This window comes from Lontra canadensis, unplaced genomic scaffold, assembly GCF_010015895.1.
Source record: "Lontra canadensis isolate GAN:19392208 unplaced genomic scaffold, GSC_riverotter_1.0 scaffold67, whole genome shotgun sequence".
NCBI lineage: Eukaryota > Metazoa > Chordata > Mammalia > Carnivora > Mustelidae > Lontra > Lontra canadensis.
In genome coordinates this window covers 2,832,286-2,857,263 of record NW_022631061.1, presented here as the reverse complement: position 1 = coordinate 2,857,263, position 24,978 = coordinate 2,832,286, and the positions used below count along the sequence as shown (strand labels likewise).

General features: G+C 48.7%; 1 protein-coding gene across 2 annotated transcripts; it reads right to left on the bottom strand.

Annotated features, from left to right (window-relative positions):
• On the bottom strand, nucleotides 1-24,065 carry ALOX5AP (arachidonate 5-lipoxygenase activating protein). Of its 2 annotated transcripts, none has more exons than XM_032880002.1 (5): nucleotides 23,829-24,051; nucleotides 17,068-17,167; nucleotides 10,850-10,920; nucleotides 6,760-6,841; nucleotides 1-484 (listed from the first exon to the last, which is right to left on the bottom strand). In XM_032880002.1, the coding sequence occupies exons 1-5, from the start codon at nucleotides 23,896-23,898 to the stop codon at nucleotides 322-324; spliced, it is 486 nt and encodes a 161-aa protein (XP_032735893.1). In that variant the 5' UTR covers nucleotides 23,899-24,051; the 3' UTR covers nucleotides 1-321. The 2 variants fall into 2 exon arrangements, with proteins under 2 accessions (XP_032735893.1, XP_032735894.1); XM_032880003.1 differs by lacking the exon at nucleotides 1-484 and adding an exon at nucleotides 5,861-6,443 and having other exon boundaries at nucleotides 23,829-24,065.
• Nucleotides 24,066-24,978: the final 913 nt, after the last annotated feature.

Here is a 24,978-nt window from a genome sequence, read left to right as displayed (position 1 = left end):
GCAGCCTAAAACATGCCTCTACATTTTATTTTAGGAACACATAAGTGAGGCCACAAAACATCTTCAGAAAGCCGGCTAAGTCAAGAAATATACAGTAACTGGTCAGAATAAGAGATAACGGGGCCACTGCCATTCTCAAGGGGCGGGGAGGACGAAAAGGTATTTTCTTCCAGGGAAAACACGGTTAACTCAAGCTGTGGAGCCCAAATGGCCATTAGATTTACAGCTGTCTGAAGAGGAGCTACAGCTTTGCAAGGGCTGAGTTATGACGACTTTCGGTATTGATCCGATGAGAGCGCCGACCCTGCCTTCAGAGAAGAGTCAGGGGATGAGAAGCAGCGGGGAGATGGTGGTGCTTACTGCCTTTATGTAGTTCTCGAAGTCACTTCCGAAAAAGAGGATGAGATAATAGTTGAATACACCAGCAAGGGACATGAGGAACAGGAACAGTATGATTCGTTTCCCAAATATGTAGCCTGGCGTGCTAGAAGAGAAAGAAAACTGTAGAAGCAGCAAAATGACACCAATTTCACACACACACACACACACACAAAAACCACGTTATCGTCTTTGAGATACATGGGGTTTAAATTAGAGTTCCTTTTACTCCATATGCTTGGTAGGAAGAATGGGAGTGTCTCCGCTATTATTCGTCACTGAATGTATTTCAAAACCAAGCTAAAAAGACTAGACCCCAAACCCCATCACGGTTAGAGCTCTGCTGGGCATCTTCTTGGTGCTCTCCCGATTTCCCCGACGGTGTGAAGGTGGAGTGTTCTGTCAGCTGGTCATCAGGCATGCTGACCAAGGATTTGGAACCCCATTGACTTGTCAGACCCCTTCTGCGGCTTTTCCGCTCCAGGAAGTACCAGGGAAGCCATGCTGGCAGTGGGCTCTAACAAGGGACCTAAGTACCTCTATGGGAGGGGTACTGGTTTCAGTGAGCCAATAAGGCTAGAGGAATCTAAAAGGTGCTTGGGTGTCTGAGAGTTCAGGCTCGGCTTCTGAGGCTGCTTGGGAATACCATTATGTCCCTGCTAAGGAGAGTGGGCCCCTAGCCATGGAAGATGGGCTCTTACATTGTAAGTGAATGGAGGGGAAAGAGCTGTTTTAGTGCATTCATATTCTTCTCTTGAAGGCTCTAAATCCTAAACTGCTTAGGCAAATCAGCAGCTGGGGTCAGGAGGCATTTCCCCAGTGATATGTGACCGCTTAATTGTACACAGCGGCTGCCCGGGCCTCCCTCTGCTCCATCCTCTATGACCGCTGGGGCTGGTTCCATCTGTGCCAGCACTCACATGTTCGGGAAGTCCAGCCAAATGGCTCGTTAAGGATGTTAGTAACGACCCCGGCGAGGGGATTCTTTGGTAATCAAGACCGCTCAACAAGAACAGCCAGCTCAGCTAAACAGGTGAGTCGGGGCTGCTGAGCCTGGTTTTTGACATAATCAAGAGAGAGCACAATTCGGCAGGTTCAGTGTGAGAAATTGTATCTTTTGGAATTGGACCCCAGAGGTTCATGCTGTAACTCATCTCTTTCCTGAGCCAGGAGTGTGAAAACCATTCCACAGATGACTGTCTAATTTCCTTGCTACTCCAAGTGTGGTCCACAGACCAGCAGCATCCACTGGGATCTTCCTGGACATGCAGAATCTCATGTCCCTCCCTGGATTCACTGAACCAGAATCGGCATTTGGACAAGTCCCTCCTTGACTCACAGGCCATTAAAGCTTGAGCTGCATGGCTAGCTGCCCCTACCACTGCTCCTTGGCCAGCTGTGTTCTTCTTTCCTTGGTTTTTTGTTTACAGTCATGCTCATGAAGTGAGACATTCTGTCTCTTTATTTGGGAAGAATATTTGACTCCTCAAGGGAGCATTATGGGCTGAATTGTGCCCCCCCCCATTCATATGTTGAAATCCTAACCCAATACCTCAGGACATGATTGTATTTATAGACAGAGTCTGTAAAGAGGTAATTAAGGTACAATGTGATCACCAAGGGGGACCCTGACTCAAAAGGATTGGTGTCCTTTTAGGAAGAGAAGGTTTGGACAAAGACACACAGACAGAAGACCATGTGGGGACATGGGGCAAAGATGGCCATCTGTGAGCTGAGAAGGGAGGTCTCAGGAGAAAACGAGGCAGCCAACACCCTGATCTCAGATTTCAAACCTCCAGAACAGTGAAACAATCCATTTCTGTTTTCTGAAGCCCCCCGTCTGTGGTACTCCATCATAGTGTTCCCGGCAGACAAATACAGACAGTTACCTGCTAATGCTGATAAGGAAGTCACAGAGTCTAAGTAAGGGATATTTTCTAGCCAGAGAACAGAGGGATCAGAGAAATTAAATTGTGAAAAGTCAAATATTGTGGTGGCTCAGATTTCTCACATGAATGAGGCCACCATATGCTCATTACAGAAACAAGAGAAAGTGATTTGCAAAGCTGTTTCGGAACGTGCTCGAGATAAATCTGTGGTGAAGGATGAAATGGCAGTGCCTGCTGCTGAAATTGTGGTGTTTCTGACTTTGGGCAGCATTTTTCAAAGGCCTCGGGGCAGATCGCCCCCAAAGAGACCGCTGCGTGGTACCTCAGCAATCCCCAGACCATGGGAAGGGGGCGGGAGGCAGGAGCTCTGCGCATGCGCGTCACCTGCAGGGCTAGGCGGTCCCCAGCTCCGGCACTTCACGGACTTCCTTTTTCAGTCTGTCAGGCTTGGAGAGGGGCTGTGACCCTGGGAGGTGGGCACGGAAGGACCTGCCCCAGGCTCTGGCGAAGCTCGAAGCTCAGGAGAGTGCAGAAGGAAGAGCTGGCCACCTGCTGTCTAATCAGACTTTGAAACTGAAGGCATCTCTTTTATTGTTTGTAAAAGGTGATACATAGTTCCCCCTAAATGGGGTGGGGAAGGTCAGCATTAAGCATCTGAGGGACCAGGCCATTTCCATCTGCGACTTCACTGAACCTCGGACCTACTCCATGCCATGTTGCTAACCTATTTTCCAGGTGGGGAAACAGAACAGATGGGTTGAACAATGTGCCTAAAGGTCACACAGCCAAGGAGAGGCAGAGTGGGAATTCAAACTTGTCTGTGTGAGGCTACAGTCCTGCTCCTTCTGCTTTCCTAAGGGCTCCTTCAGATTTTGGAGACTAGGATTTTGTGGTCAGTTTTGAAGGAAACGTATCCCCCCTTCCAACACACACACGCCACACACACACGAAACCTACATGAAAACATAAAAGAGGCCTTATGACAAACGATTCCTTCTCAAAGGTGCCTAAAGCTTCCAGGAAAAGGAGCTGTGGTATGAGACAGGTGAGCCCAGACATCAAGGCACCTGAGCTCCAGCCCCAGCTCTCTGCTGTGGGCAAGTTGCTGAGCTTTCCTGCCCCCCACACAAAAATATATACATGATGTGGGTAGGAGAAGAAAACTCTATGGTCCCTTCTGGCTTTACAATTAGGTTCTTTTCAATAAAGAAATGCCACTTTAAACCTGATAACTTCTAAAGTGAATAAAAACTGTAAGGCCCGTGAGAGAAAGATACTGTTTCAGTGTCTTTCTCTCACGGGCCTTACAGTTTTTTTGTTCACCCACAGTTTTACAGTTTGACAGTTTTGTTCACCCACATACCTTCAATAAATCACATTTTTGTCAAATGAATCATTCTTAGAAAAGAGGCATGAACAGCCTTCAGTGTTTACCAAATTGTGTGTAGAAGTTGTTAAAAATGCATATTCCCTGGGCTCCCACCCCAGAGATTCTGATTCCATAAGTTCAGAGTGGGGCCTAGGAATCTGTGCTTTTAACAAACATCCCAGGCAATTCTGGTGTCATTGGTTGGTGGGTTTCACTTTAGAAACACCAGCCTTGATATCCCTAGACTCACCCCAGGAGTCTAGCAACTGGTGAAGTAACCCCATGGTCCATATTTGAGGAAGGGGGGGCAGGGATTCTAAAATGTTGACACTAAGGGGGAAAATGATTTCGATAGAGCAGCACTTTTGAAAACTGTGCCTCTAATTATTTCTATAGGTTTAGTCTTTTGGGTACTGCCCCTGACTCCAGCAGCCCCCGGGCCTCTGTCATGTTCATTATCATCTCAACAAAATGACTTAGTATCTCACTGGGGGCAGGTGGTCAGTATTTACTACACGGATGGGGAGTGAATGAGGACTGAGTGAGCAATCAGGGAAGGTGGAGTTGGTTAAGCTGAGTTCGTTGGTCTCAAGTGTTGCCAATCTTTGCCCTCTGAGGGACAGGAAGAGAGGGCAGCCTAGTGCCAGCCAGGGAAGGTAGATAATAAAAGGCAAGTAGTCTTTAATGCCAAAGAGCCACTGAACTTAGGCCAGATGGTAGCTTAGAATGAAAGAGGAAGAAACTAAAATTTGTCCTTAACTGCGTCTAGAGATGCTACAAACTACCTAATCAAGACAGGGAGAAAGGGTCGGGGAGTAGGATGTAGGACTGAGACTAGGAGCCATAAACTTCTGGGGAGGGTGGGGTGGGACAAAGGAGGGGACTACAGAATCCCAAGAGGAAGAAGCTTTGGTGGGGGAGATATATCAAGGAATGTCATGCCTACCCAATGGACCAAAAAGGACACTAGAACTTCTGATGCGGTTGGGGCCAAAGCAACTTCTACAGAGGAGCGAAAGATGATTGCAAGCCCAAGGGAGAAATTCCTGGAAGGGTCCAGGGTCCCGCTGAGCAGTATCTTCCTCTGTTGGCGAGCCTAAGAAATAATCAGATCCCGAAGACATTAGGTGGTGAAAGCCTCTGCAGAGTCCACGTGTGACACAGCCCAAGGAAAGAGGTAGACATCTGTAGTGGAATCCACAGTGGAAGGGTATCAGCTCATAGTTTCCAGAAGGCAGAATTGAAATCCTCTTGGATCTAGTGACCGAGGCTCTCAGGCTGACATCCACCTCAAGCTGTATTTTGGTCTAGATTAGGATTAGACATTTCATCTAGTACCTATCATTTCTATTGACGACAATAGCTCAGGACCCTGTATTCGGAAGTAGTGTGAAGCCATGTTTGGTCTCGGCAGGAAAGGGTGCCATGATGGATGACTAACGAAGGCTACGCATGCAGGAGAGGTGATAAGGCTCTAATAAACACAGACCAGGGTATGGGGGCTGGTGGCATCACACCTATCTCTCCCGGGGGACACCAGGCCAGCATTTAAGAGGTAAGGCCACTTGCGTTTCTATGAGGTCCGGGGAAATCAAATTGTTTTAAGATTTTAAGTCTCTATCTTACTATTTTTGCCACCTTGGTTCGTTCCCTAGTAGTGATTACCTTGAAAATGAAAAGAGCCCGTGGGTAAATGAACACATTTTGTCATGCTCCACAGACTGTCTTAGAATTAAAGCAACTTTAAGATCTCAGGCAAGTGATGACAGAGAAAGAGAACAGGGCCTGGGCCAGACCCCTGAGACTTTGGGGAGGAAGACAGGGAGGCCCAGGGAGCCAGCCCAAGAGAGCAGAACCCCCTCCCCGCCGATTTCACTAATGGACATTCCACCTCTCCTCCACCTCCTGACAACAGGTGATCTCCCTGGCAAAGGCAGAATAGAGGTTTTCCAGGGTGGAAGAGGATAAAGAACATCATTTATGACAGTGTTGATAAGGATAAGAGACATAATGGAATTGTGGTTTTCGAGGATAAATTCGAATGCCACCAGAGAGACATGAAGAAGAAATGAGCACTGGAAAGAATTGCTGGAAGGAGAGCCATCCTCCGGGCGGCAGCTCACCATCAAACCCACCCTCCCTCCCTGCTCCCCCGCAAGCAGCCATTTAACTTCACAGGCTCCCAAGGTCCCCAGATGACAGTGCTTTCACCTGCCAACCTCGTGGGATGTCAGAGCCTTTGTCACCGCTGAAGGATGCTATCTGAGCGGAGAGCCCATTAACCACGAAAGAAGGGTGCTATTGTGAGAGACAGAGAAGGATGTGAAACCAGACAAGGGAGAGAAATGGAGGGGAAGGCTGGAGTCCCTGTAGGGGCGGCAGCCTCCCGAAACTGGTAAGAACCAGCCTGCCTCTCGGAGCCCTCCTTGTACCTTAGGAATTCTAAGGAACTAATGGCAGACTAGAACTCGAACATCTCTTCTGTAAGTATCCTCATTTATTTTATGAAAATCCCGACTTCCCAAGGCGGGTGTCGTCAAAGTATGTAAGTGCTGTTCCGGAGCCTTCCGTCTGGCAGCGTCTATAAGCAATGCAACGGGGACGCTATTCACAGACTCCATCCTTTGCCTGTGAGCGCGGACTATTTTTGCAACTTCTTCCTGCTGGTCCCTGGAAGATCTGTTACTCAAGAGAACGTCTCACAAGGTACAAGCTTGAGCTCTCGTTTCTTGAGGCAGACAATAAAATGTTTCACTCCCCAGAGGCCTTGGGAAGCCAGACACAGAAAGTCATTCAAGGCCCAGACCCTGAAGGGAGGGCGTAGAGGGTGTGGGGTTGCAAGAATGCGTGTGCAGCATGTGGCGTTAAAGCATCCTTTGTGAGCCCAAGACCATGTGGAGGAGTTGGCTAGCGGAGGCATGAGTCCAGCCCCCCAGCTGCATTTGCAGAGCCCGAAAATTCAGGGGGTAAAGGATGACGGATGCTACTGAGCCTTCCCCCTCCGGCCCCAAGGGATCCCACCGGAGCCTTAAATCTTAGGCAGAATATGGTTGTGAGTGGTCACTCTTCTTGCCCAAAAAGCATGACTCACACCCTGGTTCTGAAGCAGTCCTGGTAGCCTACCTCTGAGTTCTCTCCCCCAGGTAGCCGACGAAGTACTTTTGCCTCACGAACAGGTACATCAGTCCAGCAAAGGCAGCGGGAACTAAGCGGAGAAAGGGAAACACCAGTGTGAGTTTCACAGGTGCCAGAACGTGCTAAGTTTACATAATATTAACACAGTCATGGCACAGCTAATACTGGTGGCAAAATCTAGCTGAAGCCTTGGGTTCCGGTAGTTGGGGCTGATTGGGACTTCAGCAAAAAGCCTAGGGCTTGTGGAAACCTAGAAATGATAGTACTGTTACTTTCTATTGGCGTCATGGTACAGCTTACAAAGTGTTTTCCTGCCCATCATCTCATCTGAATCCTTTCCACGTGACCAGTATCATCTTTTCTATTCCAGAGGTGACACCTGGGGCTCCAGTGGTCAAGGAGCATTTGTAAGATCGTCAAGGTGTGTGTGTGTCTGTCTGTCTGTCTGTCCTTGTGGTCCAGGGCAGGGCCTGGGAGAGCCAGACCTGAACCCCAAGCCCAGCCTAGGCTGGCTCTCTTAACAGCATACCCTTCCCCTTTGGGCCTCCAGGCAGTGCAATTCTCAGCCTTTTCTGAACAACTGCAGCCAATTCAGAAAAGATCTCTGATGGGGGTGAGGGAAGCTGAGGGGGACACAGTCGGTTGAGCATCCAATTCTTGATTTCAGCTCAGGCCGCCATCTCAGGATTATGAGATCGAGCCCCATGTCGGGATCCGAGTTCAGCCGGGAGTTTCCTTGAGATTCTCTCTCTCCCTCTGTCCCTCCTCCCGCTTGTGTGCCCTCATGCGCTCTCTCTCTCTCTCTCTCAAATACTCTCTCTCTCTCTCTCTCTCAAATAAATAAATCAATATTTGGGGAGGAAAAAGATCTCTAGGGAGGAAGACTCCCTTTGCCTTCTAGCCCTGTAACAACCATGAGGATCAGGAGTCCTGAACCTTGGAGCTGAGAGTTAGAAACTTCAACCCCATAAGAACTACTATGATCAGGTGCTAACACTTAACTCATCCTACATCTGAACAGAAGGCTCACTGCGGCTTTCCTACCTAACAGGAAAACTCGTGGGGGGTGAGATAGGCCCATGGGATGGGCCCTCTGGAGACCTGCCCGCATTTTTCGAAGGCCAAATTGTGTTGACAGAACACTTTCTACATGCCAAGCATTGCTCCGGGCTCTTTGGGTCCTTGGGTCTCCAATCCTCTCAGCCGCCTGATGAAGAGCACATTACTGTCCCCATTGGGCAGATGAGGAAATTAAGGCCCAAGGAAGTCAGTTTGCCCAGAGTCGCTTACCAGACCAAAAGAGGACAGCCACCTTTTGCTAACCATCATCTCTGTGCTCGGCATAGTGCCTGGCACACACTGGCTTTCAAAAATTGTCTGTTAAATGAACTCATAAAAGTCAGGTGAGCCGAGGAAAAGCTTGTTAAAAAGAAAACCAAAATGGCATCACTTAAGCCAAGTCCCCAGAGTGGGGCTTAATTCCTCAGCTAACTGCCATTTCAACTTCCCTGAGAAAGGCAGTCTTAACACATAGTCAGGAATGTTCTGAGGCGAGCCAGTGAAGTAATCGGCCACGTGGGGCCTCTCCTTCCTTCAAAGGAAGATGAGATAATCCACGGGATAAGCACCCCCCCACACACACACTCCTCCCTCCCTCTAAGGGAAAGAAACCTTCCCGGAACAGCCCTTTTTTTTTTTTTTTTTTTTTGCTAACAACTTTCTTGCCCCACCCTCCTTTGTACAAAAGCCTTCCGTTTTTACAACCCCTGGGAGCTCCCCTCTCTTTGCTAGATGGGATACTGCCAGATTCATGAGTCCTTTGATAAAGCTAATTAGATCTTCAAAATTCACTTGGTTGAATTTTATTTTTTAACAAGGTGGGATTTTAAACCACGTTTGTATAATTTCAAAGCTCTATTACCACCACCAGCATGGCACCATCAATAGTAACATCTACTGGGCTCCTAAGACCGGGCTCTTATGCTGGTCTGTAGGAAATTGCCATGTTTGAGGATCCTAAACAGTCAGGCATTGGCAGGTATATATGGTTTGGTCTGATCTCTGCCATGCAGCCTGTCAGAGGCTTTATGCACACAGTCTCACTTAATCATCCGGAGAACTCAATTACTCCTGCTTTACAAATGGGGAAACTGAGGCCGAGGAAAGCTGAGTAACAGCCAGGAGTCACACCACCGGCAACAAGTGTCCTCAGAACGATCTCCTGTCTGTCCTTCTCAGATCCGTGTTCTTGCCCCAACTCCACCTTGCCTCCCCCAATACTAGTGTCATGCGCCAGGTAAAGCACAAAAGGAACCGCTTATGAGGTTCTGCTATTATCTGAAGGCTCCACTCTAACTTACTAGCCCGTCTCTCTCTCAGTGGGCAGCGAAACCGAACAAGGGCTGACAGGAGTCAGGGATGGAAAATGGCTGCCCTCACCGCCCTCTTGCAGAGGACACAGTGTGCCTTGCTGACCCAGGCTGCGCGGAACAGCAGGAAGGCACGGTGGGTTCGAATCTGGACTTGAAAAATCTGAGTTTGAGCAAGCAATTTGTCATTCTGGGGCTTGGGCTCCTGCTCTGTAAAGTGAAGGATCTGGGCTGGAAGGATCGCTGAGGTTCCTTTTGACTAAAACAATTCAGGAATTTACTGCAGTCATAAGGAATGACGATGATTGAAAAGGGTTTACTGACGCTTTCATCACCTAGCAATGCCAATATTTGCTTTGGCTGAAATGCGTGGTTTCAGGGCTCCAAAACACCTTCCCACCCCCTGTGTATTAATCGAGCTAGAACATCTCGAGATTCGTCTCTATCAAGTGTCATCTAAGACATAAAAGGAATCGTAACTCCTCGTATAGGCATAGTTTGACTTGATTTTTCAAGTTACGCCAGACGTGTTTCTTCTTTCACTCAGGATAGATAGTGGTAAATAAATAGTGAGTAATGACAGCCTTATGGAGCACAGAAGGAGGCCACATGGTGTCCCTGAAGGAGTTTCTGCTGCCATCCCTCACCTCCGTTCCCTGTCGCTGCACCTGATCCTTTTCCTTCCTGGCCCTTCTCACTCTTGGCAATAATTTATCCATCCATGTCTTCCCTGTGGTTCCTCTTACCAAGTGTCACGTGCTGCACGGCCATCTCTTTATTTATCACTGTGTGTCCAAGTCCAAGGCTTGCCATGTAGAAGGTGTTCAATGTATATGCAGTAGATAACGTGAATAATGCAGAAGGATTCTTATGAGAAGTCCAGGAGTTAGCCCCACAGACCTGGGCTCTCATCCTGGCTCCACGTTCACTCACTGAGTGACCTTGAACAAGTTACCTTATCTCCCTGAACCAAAGTGTCCTCACAGACACTAGAGGGAGATAATATCCCCTCCACCTCCTCTATAAAGTGGGCAAGGATGATAAGGATCCCCTAGCCCCTCAGAGGACACCAGTGGCCTTTTCTTAGGTGCACGCCCTGCGGGGCCACGGTGTGGAAGCTAGCCAGGTCACACCAAGCCTCTGCCAGGCGCGATGCCAAGCTCCAAAGGCAACCAAAACCCAGGACTCTGGTTTCCATTTCATTTTAAATCAACTCTGGGAGTCAACCTGCTGGAGTCGGGACTGTGGGCTGCTGATAACCCAGGAGAAGGCTGCAGACCTGGAATCCAGCCCGCAGCTCTGCAGACACACGCCCGGCAGAGGACCGCCACGCTGGAAGCTTATTAGCAGACACGCCGAGCAGCAGTGGTCCCAGAATAGATCCCTTAGGCGCTCTCATTTATAATGCCCTTGTATCTGAGCGAACGCTGCTTAAGGATTCTGAGTCACATTTAGCCTTAAGCCACCCTTGTCGGCACAGCCGCTCTCACACAGCCACTGGCGAGCAGGCATTAGCCATGCATAATCGCACCCACCCCTGCTGGGCACACAGTGTGCCAGAAACACCACCCCCCGGGGGTTCTCCCCTCACTGGGCTTCACAAGGCAGAGCTGGAGGTCAGGCAAAGTCTTTTCAACAAAACGCCTGCACTTGAACCCCCTCAAGATGCACGTTTCAGAAAGGGAACACCACAGAGAAGCCCCAGTTACCTTGGCTGCACAGGAGCCCCGCACTCCAGAGCACAACAAGGAAAGTGGGGTACGCATCGACGCAGTTTTGGCTGTAGAATAAAAAGAAAAACAAGGAGGAGAAAAATCGGAAAACATGTTATTACAGGGTACTTGGAAAATCACCTGAAACCCCAGATTGACAATCACCATCACATATGAGGCGCAAACCCCATTCATAATCGCACTTACATCTACCCGTAAGACACGGCTGCCCCATCAGAAATGGGCAGTGGGACGAAGCAAACACATGCTTGGAATTCGTTCATTCCCTTTCTCCGCGAAGCCAACGGGAGACTTGGTTGCTTGATGGATTCATTTTGGCAGGGTTCCTGCTCCGGGCTGTGCCAAAGTGCTTCTTGGAATTGAAAAGTGAGCAACACAGACAGCAGGGCTGTGGCGGCTGTCAGAATTAGGGGGAGGGTGCAGGGGAGAGGACTTCAACTCAGGAAACCTTTGTCAGCCGCACAAGTCAGCGCAGACCCACAGGCTGGGCTGGGGAAATGAGAGGTAAGCTACAAGCATTAGAGAAACCAGGGTCGACTCAGAAAAGCTGGTGCCCAGGGAGGTCTCTGGCTGGCAGTGCGATCGCAGCGTGCGGGGCTCAGTCCTGGCTCCTGTGGAGGGGTTGTCATCTCACTCCAGCCACCATGCTGTTGTCTTACAGGTCCGTCTCCCACAAACTCATTGCGGTCCCTGGAGGGCACAGGAGCGACTGCTGGCGTTTTCTATGGCTGCTGGAACCAACTCAGCGGCTTCAAACAAGACAAATCGTGAAGAGGTCAGAAGTCCAAAGTGGGTCTCACCAGGCTGCAATCAAGGTGTATCTGCACAGCGGCAATCCTGCCAGGGACTCCAGCCAAGAATCCGTTTCCTTGCCTTCCTCAGCTTCCGGAGATCACCTGCATTGTGACCCCCTGCCAACCCCAAAGACAGTGATGGCCGTTCGCGTCTTCCTGACACCGACTTTTCTGCCTCCTTCTTCCATATTTAAAAGAACCTTTGTATTACATTGGGGTCTTCCCAGATAATCCAGAATACTCTCTTGATTTCAAGGTCAGCTGGTTAGTGAACTTAATTCCTTCTTGCCATGTAACAGAACCTATTCGTGGGCTCCCGGGGTCGGGATGTGAATGTTTTGGGGGGCCTTTTATTCAGCCTACCACAGCGACTCTCATTCTCACTGAGAAACCAAGATTTGGAGAAGCTGAGTAACCTGCTCAGCATCACCGACCAACAGGGTGGCAGATTCACAATTCACATCCTGCTCAGTCCAGCTCTAAAACCACGTCTGTTCGTCTAGATCAGGATCACCGATATACACATCCATGGAAGAACAACCTTCAAAGACGTGGAAGCATGAAAGGATGGGAGGGCAGAGCAATGGGGTGGAAAGGGCACATGACTAGTGTTTGGTCGCTGCCCTGACATCCACTAGCTGTTTGTCAATTGCAAAGCAATGACTTTGGACTTTGTTTCCTTACCGGAAAAAACTAAGAGACTGATAGTAGCTCTAAGATCCACATAAGCTTTAAGAGTTGGTGCTCTAATGAGGGTGCCCGAGGGGTGGTGCCAGGCTTGGCAGGGTCAGAAGCACCTGGGAACTTGCTAGAAATGCAAATGTCAATGTCCGTCTTGGACCCACAGAATTAAAACCTCCCGAGGGGGAGGCGGGGGGGACAGCAATCTGCGTTTTAACAAGGCCCTCAGGAGACTCTGAAGCATGCTTGAGTTTGAAGACCACTGGTCTAATTTAATTCAAACCGTATGGGTAAAAGCAGAGATGCCATTTGCAAAATATATTCAGCCTTTCATCCGAATTCTTTCCTTAGAGTCCTTCATCAGGAACCTCCTTGATCTCGTTCTCATGCTTTTCCTCCTAAATCAGCTGTGAACTCTTGTTCAGACTGATAGCATCTCATGCCTCACTACTACCAACGAGAACTGTGGAATGAACAGCCCTTGGTCCATCCCCTGCAGACAACCCAGAGAGGATGGGCTGTGTCCCTGGACACAGGAGTCTTTATGTCCTTCCGATGATCAGAAGATCCTCTAGTGGAGAAGTCAATGAAATTAAAGGTAAGAAAGCAGTGTATCCTATCCTGGGCTCTAGGCACAGGGGAGAGAGCAGAGCTCTGCTGGCCTTGCCAGGTGTCTGGGGTTCACTGTGTCTAGTGGACACAGTAGGATCTCTGAAGTTCAGGCGGCAGAACAAATTTATTATTTGGGATGAAGTACTTAGTGAATAAACAGGTCCCATATACAGCATGGAGCACAAGCGTTGTATCTATTACTACATATCAGAGGCACAAAGCCATAGCCTTGGAATTCCGAATGTGATCCATTTCCCAGTTCAAGAAAAAGTAGGAAGACATCCTTTGAAAATTTATTAATACCAAGCTCTCTCCTGCCTCCTCATTCTCATGCTTCTATTTTGTTTGTTTTTAAGTACTGGCTTCATCTGGGTGATAGAAAATTTATAAAAAAAAATCTTAATTATCTAAGGAATTTGCTCATTAGAATGGTATAGTATTGTGACATTGACTTAGTCATTCAATCATTCTTCCTATTGTCTCAAGTCACCTTGGTCTCCAGGAACAGTGGTCTGTCTGGAGTTAAATGAATCTCCCCCAACTTTAAGAGAATGGGTTCCTCCTTTGGATTTCCAGAATATACCCAGAGAACCGTTCCTCACTCTGACTCAAACCAGTCCTTAGCTGCTCCAGGATCTCTGACACATCTTCTACCCACAACTCCACTCAAGGTGCCCATCCCTGACAGAGGGCCACCGCTGGGCTGAATTCAAGTAGCTTTGGTCAGTGACGAGGCTGTCCCTGGAGATGGAGCCTAGCGGATGCTCACAAGGTCTTTAAAGTCATGAAACCTCGGTCCGCTCTCTAATCAACTGCTGAGTGAATGTGGGTACATTTCCTAGCCTCACTGAGCCTTGGTTTTCCTCATCTAGGAGAGGTGAGGGGAGACATTAGCAATTACCACCCTGCCTTGTGAAAATAAAATGAGATGAAGCAGTATCTGACTCATAATGAGCTTTCAATAATTGGTAGCTATTGACTGCTCCAATGTCTTCCTTCTTATAGTCCCTGGTAGAAATGTCTTTCCTGCTGACAAATTATCATTATTCTAAATTTTCTTTTGTGGAGAGCTTTGTGCCATTTTTTTCTGTAAGACAAAATTGACAAACCCATCTTGGCTCTCATTTCTTGAGGTCTAATTCTGAGGTGCTTGCCAGATTCGTCAACAATTCCCTGTGCTGCGTTCAATTTGATGCATTACACTACCTCTGTTTTCATGGAGAAAAGGACACGTATTTTCCCTTTTGTTTTTCTCTACCTTTGGGAATCAGATACTGACATACTTACATGGTGTGTTGTTAGTTTGGATTAACTTAAGTAAACATCACTAATAATCGTAAATTGTATCACTACTAATTAATATAATCAAGGCAGGTCTATCACCTTCAAATTATTTACAAGCCCACCCCACTTAGAAGGGAGGCTGAGGGGGATTTTGAGTGGTGCAAAGGAGAAAGAACATTAAGGTGGCATTACCGAAAATGTATTTTGTGAAACACTAAACCCTTGATAAAAAATGCTTTGCAAAAAAAAAAAAAAAGGTGTGTATCTGTAGTTTAAAAAAAAGACTTCCCTTTCTTAGAGAACCAAGAATCGCAATGTTCCTCAGTACATTAAAAGTTCTCAGAAGTCTTGCTGTCCAGAACTTTCTCTTGTCTGTAATAGGTGATACCAGCCCATGAACTGGTAATCTACGGAAAACATGTCAGAAAATCACACTTCTCCAGAGACCCCTCTCCTCTCCACAGCCTGTGCTTGCCTGGCCTCGTAGGGAAGAATCGTGGACCTGTTAACTGAGCTTTTCCTCCAGAAAATCAAACTTTGCTCTAGCTGTGCTCCCTCCTCGGGGAACAGAGCTTTGAACTGTGTTTTATACACCTGAACAGAGAGTCAAGGTTAAGATTCTTTTTGTCTCTCAAACCCTGACTCTGTTCTGCCCTGGTGGGTGATGGGTAATGGGACAGACCATTAACCGAGGTCAAATTGGAGCTGATGGGCCACACCTCACTACAATGTCTGTTTACCAACTGCCCCCCAAATCCATCTGTATCTGTCAGCAGTCATATTTTAGGCTGAAAAATACACATCGGGTTTTTCAGTCCACCAGCACCATTTATCCTGTTATGCTAGTTTTTCTCAATAGCCATGGTCTGGAAACATTTATGATCTCATACCCCATCAACCAGAAGATTTGATCACACAACCTTGTGACAGGTATAATACACACACAGTCCACTTTCAAGCTGTGTATTAAACATGAGTAAAGCTTAATTTCTTAGTTTTTAGATAGCGGGATTAAGTACATGTTCTTTTCTTTATGCAAATCCCTGGTTCAACAAGCACCCTCTTTGGTGCTTTTGGAGGTCTCTAGACAAGCTACCGCTGGAGAAGAAATTCTGCTGGGACAACCCATAACCCCTTGCCTGTAGCTTCCTGGCAGGTGCAAGCAGACCAGGCGTCCCTGGCTTTTACTGGCATACAGTAAGTAGTGGGCATCCCCAGTCTTTCCACCCTTATATAACCACTACAGGCACACCAAGTGCTTGCTGCTAGCTGGGTCGGGGAGGAAGTGGTCTTGGTAATAGAACCACAGCGCTGTCTGGGCCAACTTCATCTTACAGAAAATTCTTTTTCTCTACCTGAGCTCCTACCTCTCCACAGCTCCTTCTTCTCCTCGTTCTTCTCACTCCTCTGTTGTGGAGGTGAAGTGGTAAAGATGCATGGATCGGGGGAGCTGGGCTGCGGCATCCATACCATGGGGACCCCTGGGCAGCAAAAATGCCCCACCCCTCTCCTCTGGCCACTTCTTCTGTCAGGAACCGCACACCATTGCAGAACTTCCAAACCACCCTTCCAAATGATGCAGGGCAGCCACCACCAAAGGGCACTTCTGCAATCTGGGGGCTGGCCCCGGGGGACTGATGTGAGCACAGAGCTAGCCCACCCCTAGGGGAAAGGGCAGACACTGAACCGCCTGGCCTGCTCCATTTCTTCACTGCTGGCAAAATGGAAACCTAACTTCATACGCTGAAGGCTCAAATGTTAAAAAAAAAAAAAAAAAAAGACATCCCTGGAGGTAGTTCAGCAAAGGATTTCCTCGAGATCCGACTGCCGGAGTGACCCTGGCAAGGACTGCTTAGGTGGCGAGGGCCCAAGAGAGGGGGAGGTCTTGGAGGGCCTGTGGACACTCAGGAGCAACCTGAAAGCCCAAGCCCAAAAGACAAAGGGCCCAGACAGGGGGAGGGGACCAGGACATCAGCCTGTGGTGATTTCCTTAGGTGTCCACAACTGCCCTTCTGGAAAGCTCTCTGGGGGCCTTCAGAGTCACTTCTGAGTTACGACTGAAGGCCAGCTCCTTAGCCAGCTCAGAGCTGAAGACTTCCCCTCTGACCAGCCCCTCTTCACAGGCACAGAGAGGCAGACAGGCCACTGCCTGAAACTACTGTTCAGATACATTCTGCATGAAGGAAAAAATGAGCGTTGGAATAACAGCCATCCAGATTTGCATCCCAAATAATTCCCGTCTCCTTCACGGAGCCGTTCAGGTGTCTTCAAGCAGCTTTTTTATTCAAAAGTAAAGAATGAGAAGGGGAAGGGGAACCAATTGCACAGTTCCCCCCTTCTCACTGTCCTTATTCTGGTTGCTCAAGGAGACCAGGCTTTATGAAATGTCCTGCCACACCTCCACATATGTCCACTGAGTGGGACACAAGGGGCAGAGCCAGCCAATGAGTAATGGTTGGTTTTCATCGTAGTACCTGTGGACTAATTCCCCCGGAAACTGGTAACAATCTGACCACACCGGCTCAGAGTTTCTGGAACCAGGGAAAGCCGTGGTGATCGCACAACTCCCCACTCCCACCCCTGGTTCGCCCAATTCTTTCTTTAAACACTAGCACTTATGAAGATGACAAAGGGTCCCACAAAGCCATCCCCACTCCCACCGCCAGCTGAACTTCAACCTTCCCGGGGACTCTGCCTTCCGTGGCACTCTTAAGGTTGGCCCAGACATTCAGGTAGCCTCGAGAGTGGTCTTCACTCTGGCAAGGAGCCCCCTATGCCCAGGGCCCCACTCTGCTGGTTTGCAGTATCAGGGTTTGGACTCACTTGGCAGTGTAGACCCGCTCAAAGGCAAGTGTTCCCGTCCTCTGGAAGCTCCGCCCATTTTGTGTCTTGCTTTCATGCTCCACCTTGTGGGCAAAGAACCCTGGCAGAGGGAAAGGTTTGGATCTGGTTTATAACAGGCATGTTCATGAGCCTGGCATCCCATTATTTTACTAGAACATTTAATGTTCCCTCTGTGTGCCCTCCAAACTGCCCTAAACGTCTTCCATCAAATATCACTTACCAAAAAATTCATTCTGCAGCTATCTCTACAAATCACTGCATTTGGTGATGGTGAAGCTATCCAAGACACAGCCCCCCACTTTCAAGGACCTTTCAGTTGAAGGAAATAAACACACAGAGCAGAAATTGTACTCTAGTGATTCACGTGAAGACAGAACTGACTGAGAATATGAAGCCATCGAGGGTCCAAGAAGCAACTTAATTCAGTGTTGGGTTCACAGAGGAATCCCTACAGGCGACCTCTAGGGTAAGATCTGCAAACAAGTAGGAATTAGCCAATGAGATGGAGGAAGCAACAGAGGAGATCACCCCACTCGAGTGTGATGGAGTGTGCAAAGGCACAGAGGCAAGAACTGTCTTTAGTTTGCTGTCTGGCTTACAATGGGGGAAATCGAGAGCAGGGAGTGGAAACTGGCAGAATTACAAATGAGGCCAAAGAGGTAGATGGTGAATTGTTCTTTCAAAGACATTTTTCTTTGTGACTTGTCATATGCCAGACCCTTAGCTTGCATCAGAGAAGAAAACACACCAAGAACCTTGGCCTGGGGAGCTTATGTACCAGCAAGGGTTGGAGAGGAGACAGACCATAAGACAGTGAACAAAACACTTATATTAAAATTGCACAGTGTGCCAAGCCATGGACAGAAGAGCAGGCTGAGCTGGTAAGGATCCCTGTGACATGCTTCCAGGGTGGGTGGAGTGAGGAAGCAGTGAGCACAGCCCCGAAGAAGAGGATCATTGAGAAGTGCCTTCTGGATTTAGCAGCATGACTGTGACCTTGATGAGAGCCATGTTAAGAAAATTAGAACTTGTTCCCATTTCACGAGCAACAAGGGGTTTCTGGCAGGTGTAAGCTGAGGAATGGTGTTAAGCAGAGAGCTTTCTGTCTTTTGCCAGGTCAGGGTCTACGACAGGGGGAAAATAGGAGGGAGCTGACTAGGATGGCTATGGGATGTGAGGGGTGCCGAGGGGCCAGAATCCCAAGGGTTTGTCTATAGATTGCGGGGGGGTGGGAATGAAGGTCTCTATCTCCTCCCCTCCCCCCTGCCCTGTGATATTCCTTTACTCCAATTTTGAGAATATCAGGGATCTTACGGGATTCCTTTTCATCATCTTCCTATCAGTTTCCTCAAAAAGATGTCAAACTGATGCCTTATCAAGCGTGTCTATGAATAAAAGCCTGCCCTGGTTTTCTTTGGGGCAAAAGTACAGCCCCACCCTAGCAACATGCCTTTCTGGAACAGAGCTATGGGGCCACAGGTCTGAAGGGGACAGCGGCCAACTCTAGGCTCTCCAGCAGACGTCTGACCTCTGCTCCCTTACTAGGCATTGCGCCCACAGCTGCAAAGTCGGCAGTGCTGTCCCCACCTTATAGACAAGGTCGCAGTGACTCAGGGAGGGCTGATAGCTCTCTCGGAGTCACTCCACTGGGGAGCAGTGCAGCTGAGGATTCAAGTCCGGAGGCTGGGGGAGCTTCTGGAGGTGGTGTTTTCCCCATTGCTGTCACACTGAAGCTCACCACGGGGTTTCCATCAGCCACACGGGGCATAAGTACACATCTGTCTGTTCTGAATGTCTCTTCGGACCACAGAATACAGTAGAAAATTCTTACCATTGCCTTTCCAGAACCCAGTGGGACGGCCCTTGCCTCTGAACATGACACAGATATTAAGAAAATCAGAGGTCATTTCCGCCACCAGCCATACCACGTGGCTGTACTGAGCTTCTGCCTTCTTTCTCCCCTCGCTCAGAGGAACCAACCCCTTCCTCTTTGCCAGGGCTTGCCCTCTATCTGTGACCTTGAGCCCATTCCTGCCACCCCTTCAGCCCTCTGCTTCATCGGTGTTCTCCCCATTTCCTGAACCTTCCCTCTCTTTCTTCCTCCGTCTCTTGACCCTAGAAACAGACTCTGATCTTTCCCACCTATCAAATGAAACTAAAGCCAGCCTGCCTCATTCCACTAGGCTCTACCTCTCCCTCCTGCTTAGCTAAACTTGGAAGAATTTGGCTTCCTTTGCCCACTCCTCACCGCCCACTCACACCCCCCATCTCCCACATTATCCTCCATTGTGTCACAGAAACATCTCGTGCAGAGACCATGAGCAAGCTTATCTTGGCCAGCTGTGGACAGTAGGCCAAACCAGAGAGAGAGAGAGAGAGAGAGCCAGAGACATGGAGAGAAAAGGCTGCAGGCCATCCCTGAGCACCTACCACACACACTGGGCCCCCGCTGGCTCGGGTGTTCTACGCAGTGCCTCCGACCAGCACATATGGAAGTTATCATAGCTCCACTTCTCTGTTGAGGAAACTGAGAGCCAGAGAAGCCAACTAACTTTCTCAGGATCACATAAAAAGATCTGGAGAATTCAGCTAAGCACAAAGTTAATAGGCACCAGCAGACAGATACAAGTGTTAAAAGCATAACACGCCCATGATTATTTTCACAGAATTGCTGTCTGGATCCCAGGAACTGTTTCCCTGGACATCAAGCATCTATCATCTGCATCTTAGAGAGCACAGGGCAAGATGGGAGGGAGGGGGCAACCCAACGACAAGGGACCCCTGAAAACAAGTCAGCTGAGAAGTGGTACACTGAAAGCAGGAAGGTACAACTGACTCCGTAAATCTAGAGGCAGCAAGCATAGTCCAAGCTTTTTCAGAGAATAGAAACAGGACCAGTGGATGGAAGTTATAGGGCAGTAGGACTTCTCGAGGGGTGTGCATTTGAATAAATGTATCTGAGGCAATATACATAGCGGAAGCGTCTACTTTTTGGAAAGGGTTTGAATCCCAGTCTCACCACTACTGGCTCTAGGATTTTCAACCAATGGTCTAGCGTCTCCGAGCCCCACATGGCTTCTCTGTACAATAGGAATAATAATAGTGTATATTCCACAGGCTTCAAGGATTCAGTGAGGCATTATTGCCAACACAAAGCTCTGTGTTGGCAATCATACCTCAAGACACCCAACGAGGAGAAAGCAAGCTAGGTAGGTTGTGAGCTCTCTAACACAGGAGGGGAAAGCAAGCTAGGTAGGTCGTGAGCTCTCTAGCACGGGAGAGTTCAGGTAGGAGCTGTTGAGAATGGCATGAATAAGATTTCTGCTTTGGGGCACTTCATGAGTCCTGTTTCTAGACCCCATTCAACCCTAGGCTGGGTTGTGAGGTCTTCCAATATGGTGCCCATGAGATTAGTTAGGAGTGTTGGTGTTGGGATAGGAGTACCAGGGATGGTGTGGGAAGGTAGGCGCTCAGTACCAGCTCTATATCCTTCCTTATCGCTATTCTCACAAACCCTTGTATCTGTGGGGCCATCATGTCTCCCCCACTTCTTGGCTTCACGATAAGAAGAGAGTGAAGGAGAGAGGATGATGCCAGTTCCCACCACGTTTCCCTACAACCAGAAGGGCTGTGGGAACAGCTCTCCTGCTGGAGGACATCTTTTCTCTGCTATTGCCCTTCAGACTTCCATGCACCAGGCTCAGTGCCCTTCCCCCCAGCTCACCCTCTCCTCTCAATCTCATTAGCTTGGTTTCCTATGGAAATCACTTTCCCCAAAACTGTGTTTTTTCAGGTTTGCTGCATGTCAGCGCTGCTGGCACCTTGGCAGGAGAAGCTGGAGGCTCTCTGGATGCTATTCATAGGAAACGCCTCTATCTTTACTCCCTGGGAAACCAGGCTTTGGTGGTTCTGGCCCAGCTCTCTCGGAACGATGTATTTTCAACTCGTTCTGTGCTTCCAAATCTGTGTTTTGCTGGATCAAGCTGGAAGAGGACCCCAGGTTCAAAGATCTTGATGACTACAGAATGTTTAAGAGTCAGAGGAGGAAGTTCCCCCAGGCGGGCTGGGCTGTGTGGCCTCTTCCCAGGAAATGAGGTTCACACAGGGTGCAGAGAGCACAGACCTTGGATATCATCATGGACACAGGTGGACAGGACCTCTTTGTCTCGGGACAAAGACAAAGCTTGTGGCACCTGGCAACAACATGTAAATATTCCTTAAAACTAACAGGAAGGGCTCAAAATGACATTTTGCAGGGCAGGAGGAGAGAGGCACAGTTTTTGCATATTTTCTGAACTCTGTAAGGAAGACCTATGGCTGCAACACTGCAGTTAATTAGAATTGCAAAGAGAGGCTCTGGGCATGCACTTGAACCTTTGTGTTTACCTGAAAACTCATGGTGCAAGCAAGTACAGATGTTCTCTCCCAAGTCATTGGAATTTTCCTTGTTCCCCGACATGGGCACATTTTACAGTTACAAATAAAAGGCAGGCCTCACACAGTGGTCTCAGCATCACATGGTAGTCGGAGGTCTCTGCCTCAGAGGGGAGAGTGGCTAGGCTGCTTCTGCGGCTTCAAAAGAGCAGCCGGTTGTCCCTTCACCAAGCAAGGGTGTGCCTGAGCACTACAAAGTCACCCTTGGAGCCATGTTGCCCTAGCGGCTCAGGGCGGGTGGGGGAGGACAGAGGATAGGATGTGGCCACCATGTAGGGTCTGCTCAGCCTGAAAAAGTCTCCAGTCCAAAAATGGGAGCTCCACGCAAACCCATACTTGTATCTCCCCATCAGGAAGCCTCCATCCCACTCCTCAGTTGGTGGACCTCTATTAGCGAGGCCACTGGTGTTCTGTCACTATCTGAAATGGCCTGTCAAAAGTCAAAGCCCTTAGACTGTGGTTGTTAAGACTCAGACATTCAGCCAGCTATAATCTCTCCTTCCGTACTGTACCAAGAAGACTTAATCTCACTGCCAAAACCAATTAGGAACTCACCGTCCCTCCTCAAGTCCGATCAGGGTTTGTTCTGCCGCTAGGGGAAAACGCCCCAGACCCACTCCACAGACCAAGGGTGGGTTCTGCATCTCCAGGGAGATGAAGAGACTCTGTACTCATAACAGGACACTCAGCAGCCTCCCCCAAGTCAGCTCTGCACTGAGAGGGAGCGGCTCAGGGTGAGCGCCAACCCTCCAGCTAGGTTAGCCCCATCCACACAGGCCGTGGGAAGGTCAGTGCTCCCCAGTCCTTTGGCATTGTCGGCTAAGGTGATGCTTATCAGGGGAAGAGCCAGAGGGGAGACCCTACACAGAGCTGAAAAATCACTGCCCACCCCCCCACCGCCCCATGCAAAACTGCCTGCACAGACACAAGAAGGGTCTTTGAATTCTTCCTGTTGACCATGGCTGGCCATCTGTTCTCACTATCTTTTCCCTTTCTGGGGGTCCGCACCAGCGCTGTCCCCATAAAGCCAGGACACTGCCTGGCACGGCGGGTCCTGCAAGGCTTATGCGGGTTGAATAAATGAATCCCTGGCTGATATGCAAGACCAAGGGCAGTCATGGTCCCTGCATGAAACAGAAATGGCTTGAGGAACGGCAACCTACACAATCCCTTTGCTCCCTGAGCAACTTGATGGCGTGGATTTAGTACGAAAATGTTTGGGTCAAAAAGTGGCCAACTGTTGTTCCATATAGGAAACCTACGGGGAGGATGCAAAGATGGGCCTCTCAGGTGTGGGGAGGTCTCAGGGGAGCCTTACTCTAGGGCTCAGAAGCCGAAGCCAAAGCCTCTGTCCACATTCAAGCTGGGAGAGGATGGGGGGAAATAACAGGATATCCCAAATCGGTTAAATACTCAAGTTTCCCAAGTGTGACAGTGTGGGGACATGCAGTAATGACCATTAGGTTACAGCAGCTGCCCTTAGTAATCACTCTTCTTTTTTCCTCTGTCTTAATAAACTACAAAACATGAAGCCACTGGAAATACTTCTCAAAACGGTCTGTGGCAGTCTTAACTCAGAAGTCTAAAGAGAAAATTCTACACGGTCTTGTCTTTTTCAGGTCTGCGTCCCTTACTTGGTTTTTCAAGTGCCAGCACGGTTAATGGAAATGCAAACCCCACACAAAAAAAATGCTTTCTCTCTCTATGTAAATATATCATGCATAGGAAAAATGTTTCAAAACTACATTGCCAGAAAAAAAAGGAAGTATTACAAGGGGAAAAAAAAGAGCAACTCATAGATAAGATAATGGTAAGGTGATTTCTCCCTCCCACCTTCCAAATTCACATTTCTTTTCTTTTTAAGCCTACAGGTGACAGATAATCTCAGCTGCATTGAAGTCAGCCCAGCTGCACTTACCAAAGCCCAGTGTCTGAGTAAAGATGTACTTTACTTTCCCTGTCTAGGCTTCTTGCCTCCTGCCCTGTCTCCAGTCACAGTAATTAATGGTTAAAATGCTGCTCGCAAGACATTTCAATCAGGGTTTGGAGAAAACCTCTAGGTTGCTGACCTGGTTTTGCAAACACGGTTAGTCACCACCATTAAAGTGAAGGGAATACCAGCAGAAGGAAAACCCCCAAAGGCATGCACACACCGATACATTCAAAGAACAAGAAACAAATAACGAATAAGGCAAAAGTGGGCCAAAGTGAGCACAGACACAGAGACCCGTGTGAGCCTGACCTTACAGCAACAGGCAAACAAAATCTGCCCTTGGCCCCCCTTCTGAGTGAGGACCTCCCCTTACCGTTCTGGACCACGCTGATGAGTGTGACGATGGCCAGCAGGACAATGTTGCCCACGGCTTCTTGATCCATGTTTGCTTTGGGCTCCCCAGGGAGGACTGCTCCCGTCTGGTGGCGAGTGCCCAGGCCTGCGCCGTGCAGAAAGGGGAAGTGAGGGCCCGCATGCTATCTTTCATCATTAGAATTTCTGAAGGTCCCAGCACAGTTACACAGTGACTTCTTCTTTCTCTCTCTCTCTCTCTCTCTTTTTTTTTTCACTAGCCACCAAAGCACCCTGGCTCGTGTGACCTGCCAAGAGAAGCAAAGCTTGGAAGAGAAGCAGGAAGGGAAGAAAAAATGAAGCTTGGGTTTTATTTATAGAGCACCCAAAAGATCTGGGTTTTGAGTGCTGCCTTTCTTTTCTTGAATTCCCAGGGGGAAAAAATGGAATACTTCACATACCACAGGGTCCAGGGTGACAGCCACGTAATAAGGGCTGGATGAATGAATGAATGAATGAAGGGGGGTGGGGCAAGCTGACATCTCCATTTCAACAGAAAAAAAAATGCAACAAGAGAAGTAAAACTAAGCCAAAGAATTTAGATAAAGAGCAGAAATGAGGATATGGATGACCCATAAGGAAAACTTCCAAACGGGCAGTGTTACTAAACACTGTAGCTGGCTCCCCAGAGGTCATGGTTGAGACGCCTTTCTGGAGTCTTTTCAATGTCATGGTAAGAGTAGAGAGAAGGGGTAAGAGTGAGCCCGCTGGGTAAGGTAGGTGGTTGCCTGGCATTTTCCAGGATAGCTTTCTCCGTGTAAATGGCAGTTTCTCGGAAGTGACACAGAAAATGCAAGATTCCTGCAATCTTCAGCCCAGACTCAACAACTAGTTGGCAGTGATTAAGAGGAGATTTTCTTCCTGAGAGCATGAGCCACTAAATTGGTGGCAGCAGGGAACGGGCAGCTTGAGCGTCCTCTGTTCAACAGAGAGAGATAGAGGTCCAGGGAGGCACTGTCCGGAGCTTGGACACGTGGAGGGCTATGGCAAGGACCGGCCAGACAAGGTCTTGACCCTCGGGAGTATTCTCTGAGGGCCGGGGGCACTCTACCAAGTACAATGTCACAAGATCAGCTTTGTTCGGGGCTCAGCACCAGCCAGATTTGCATATT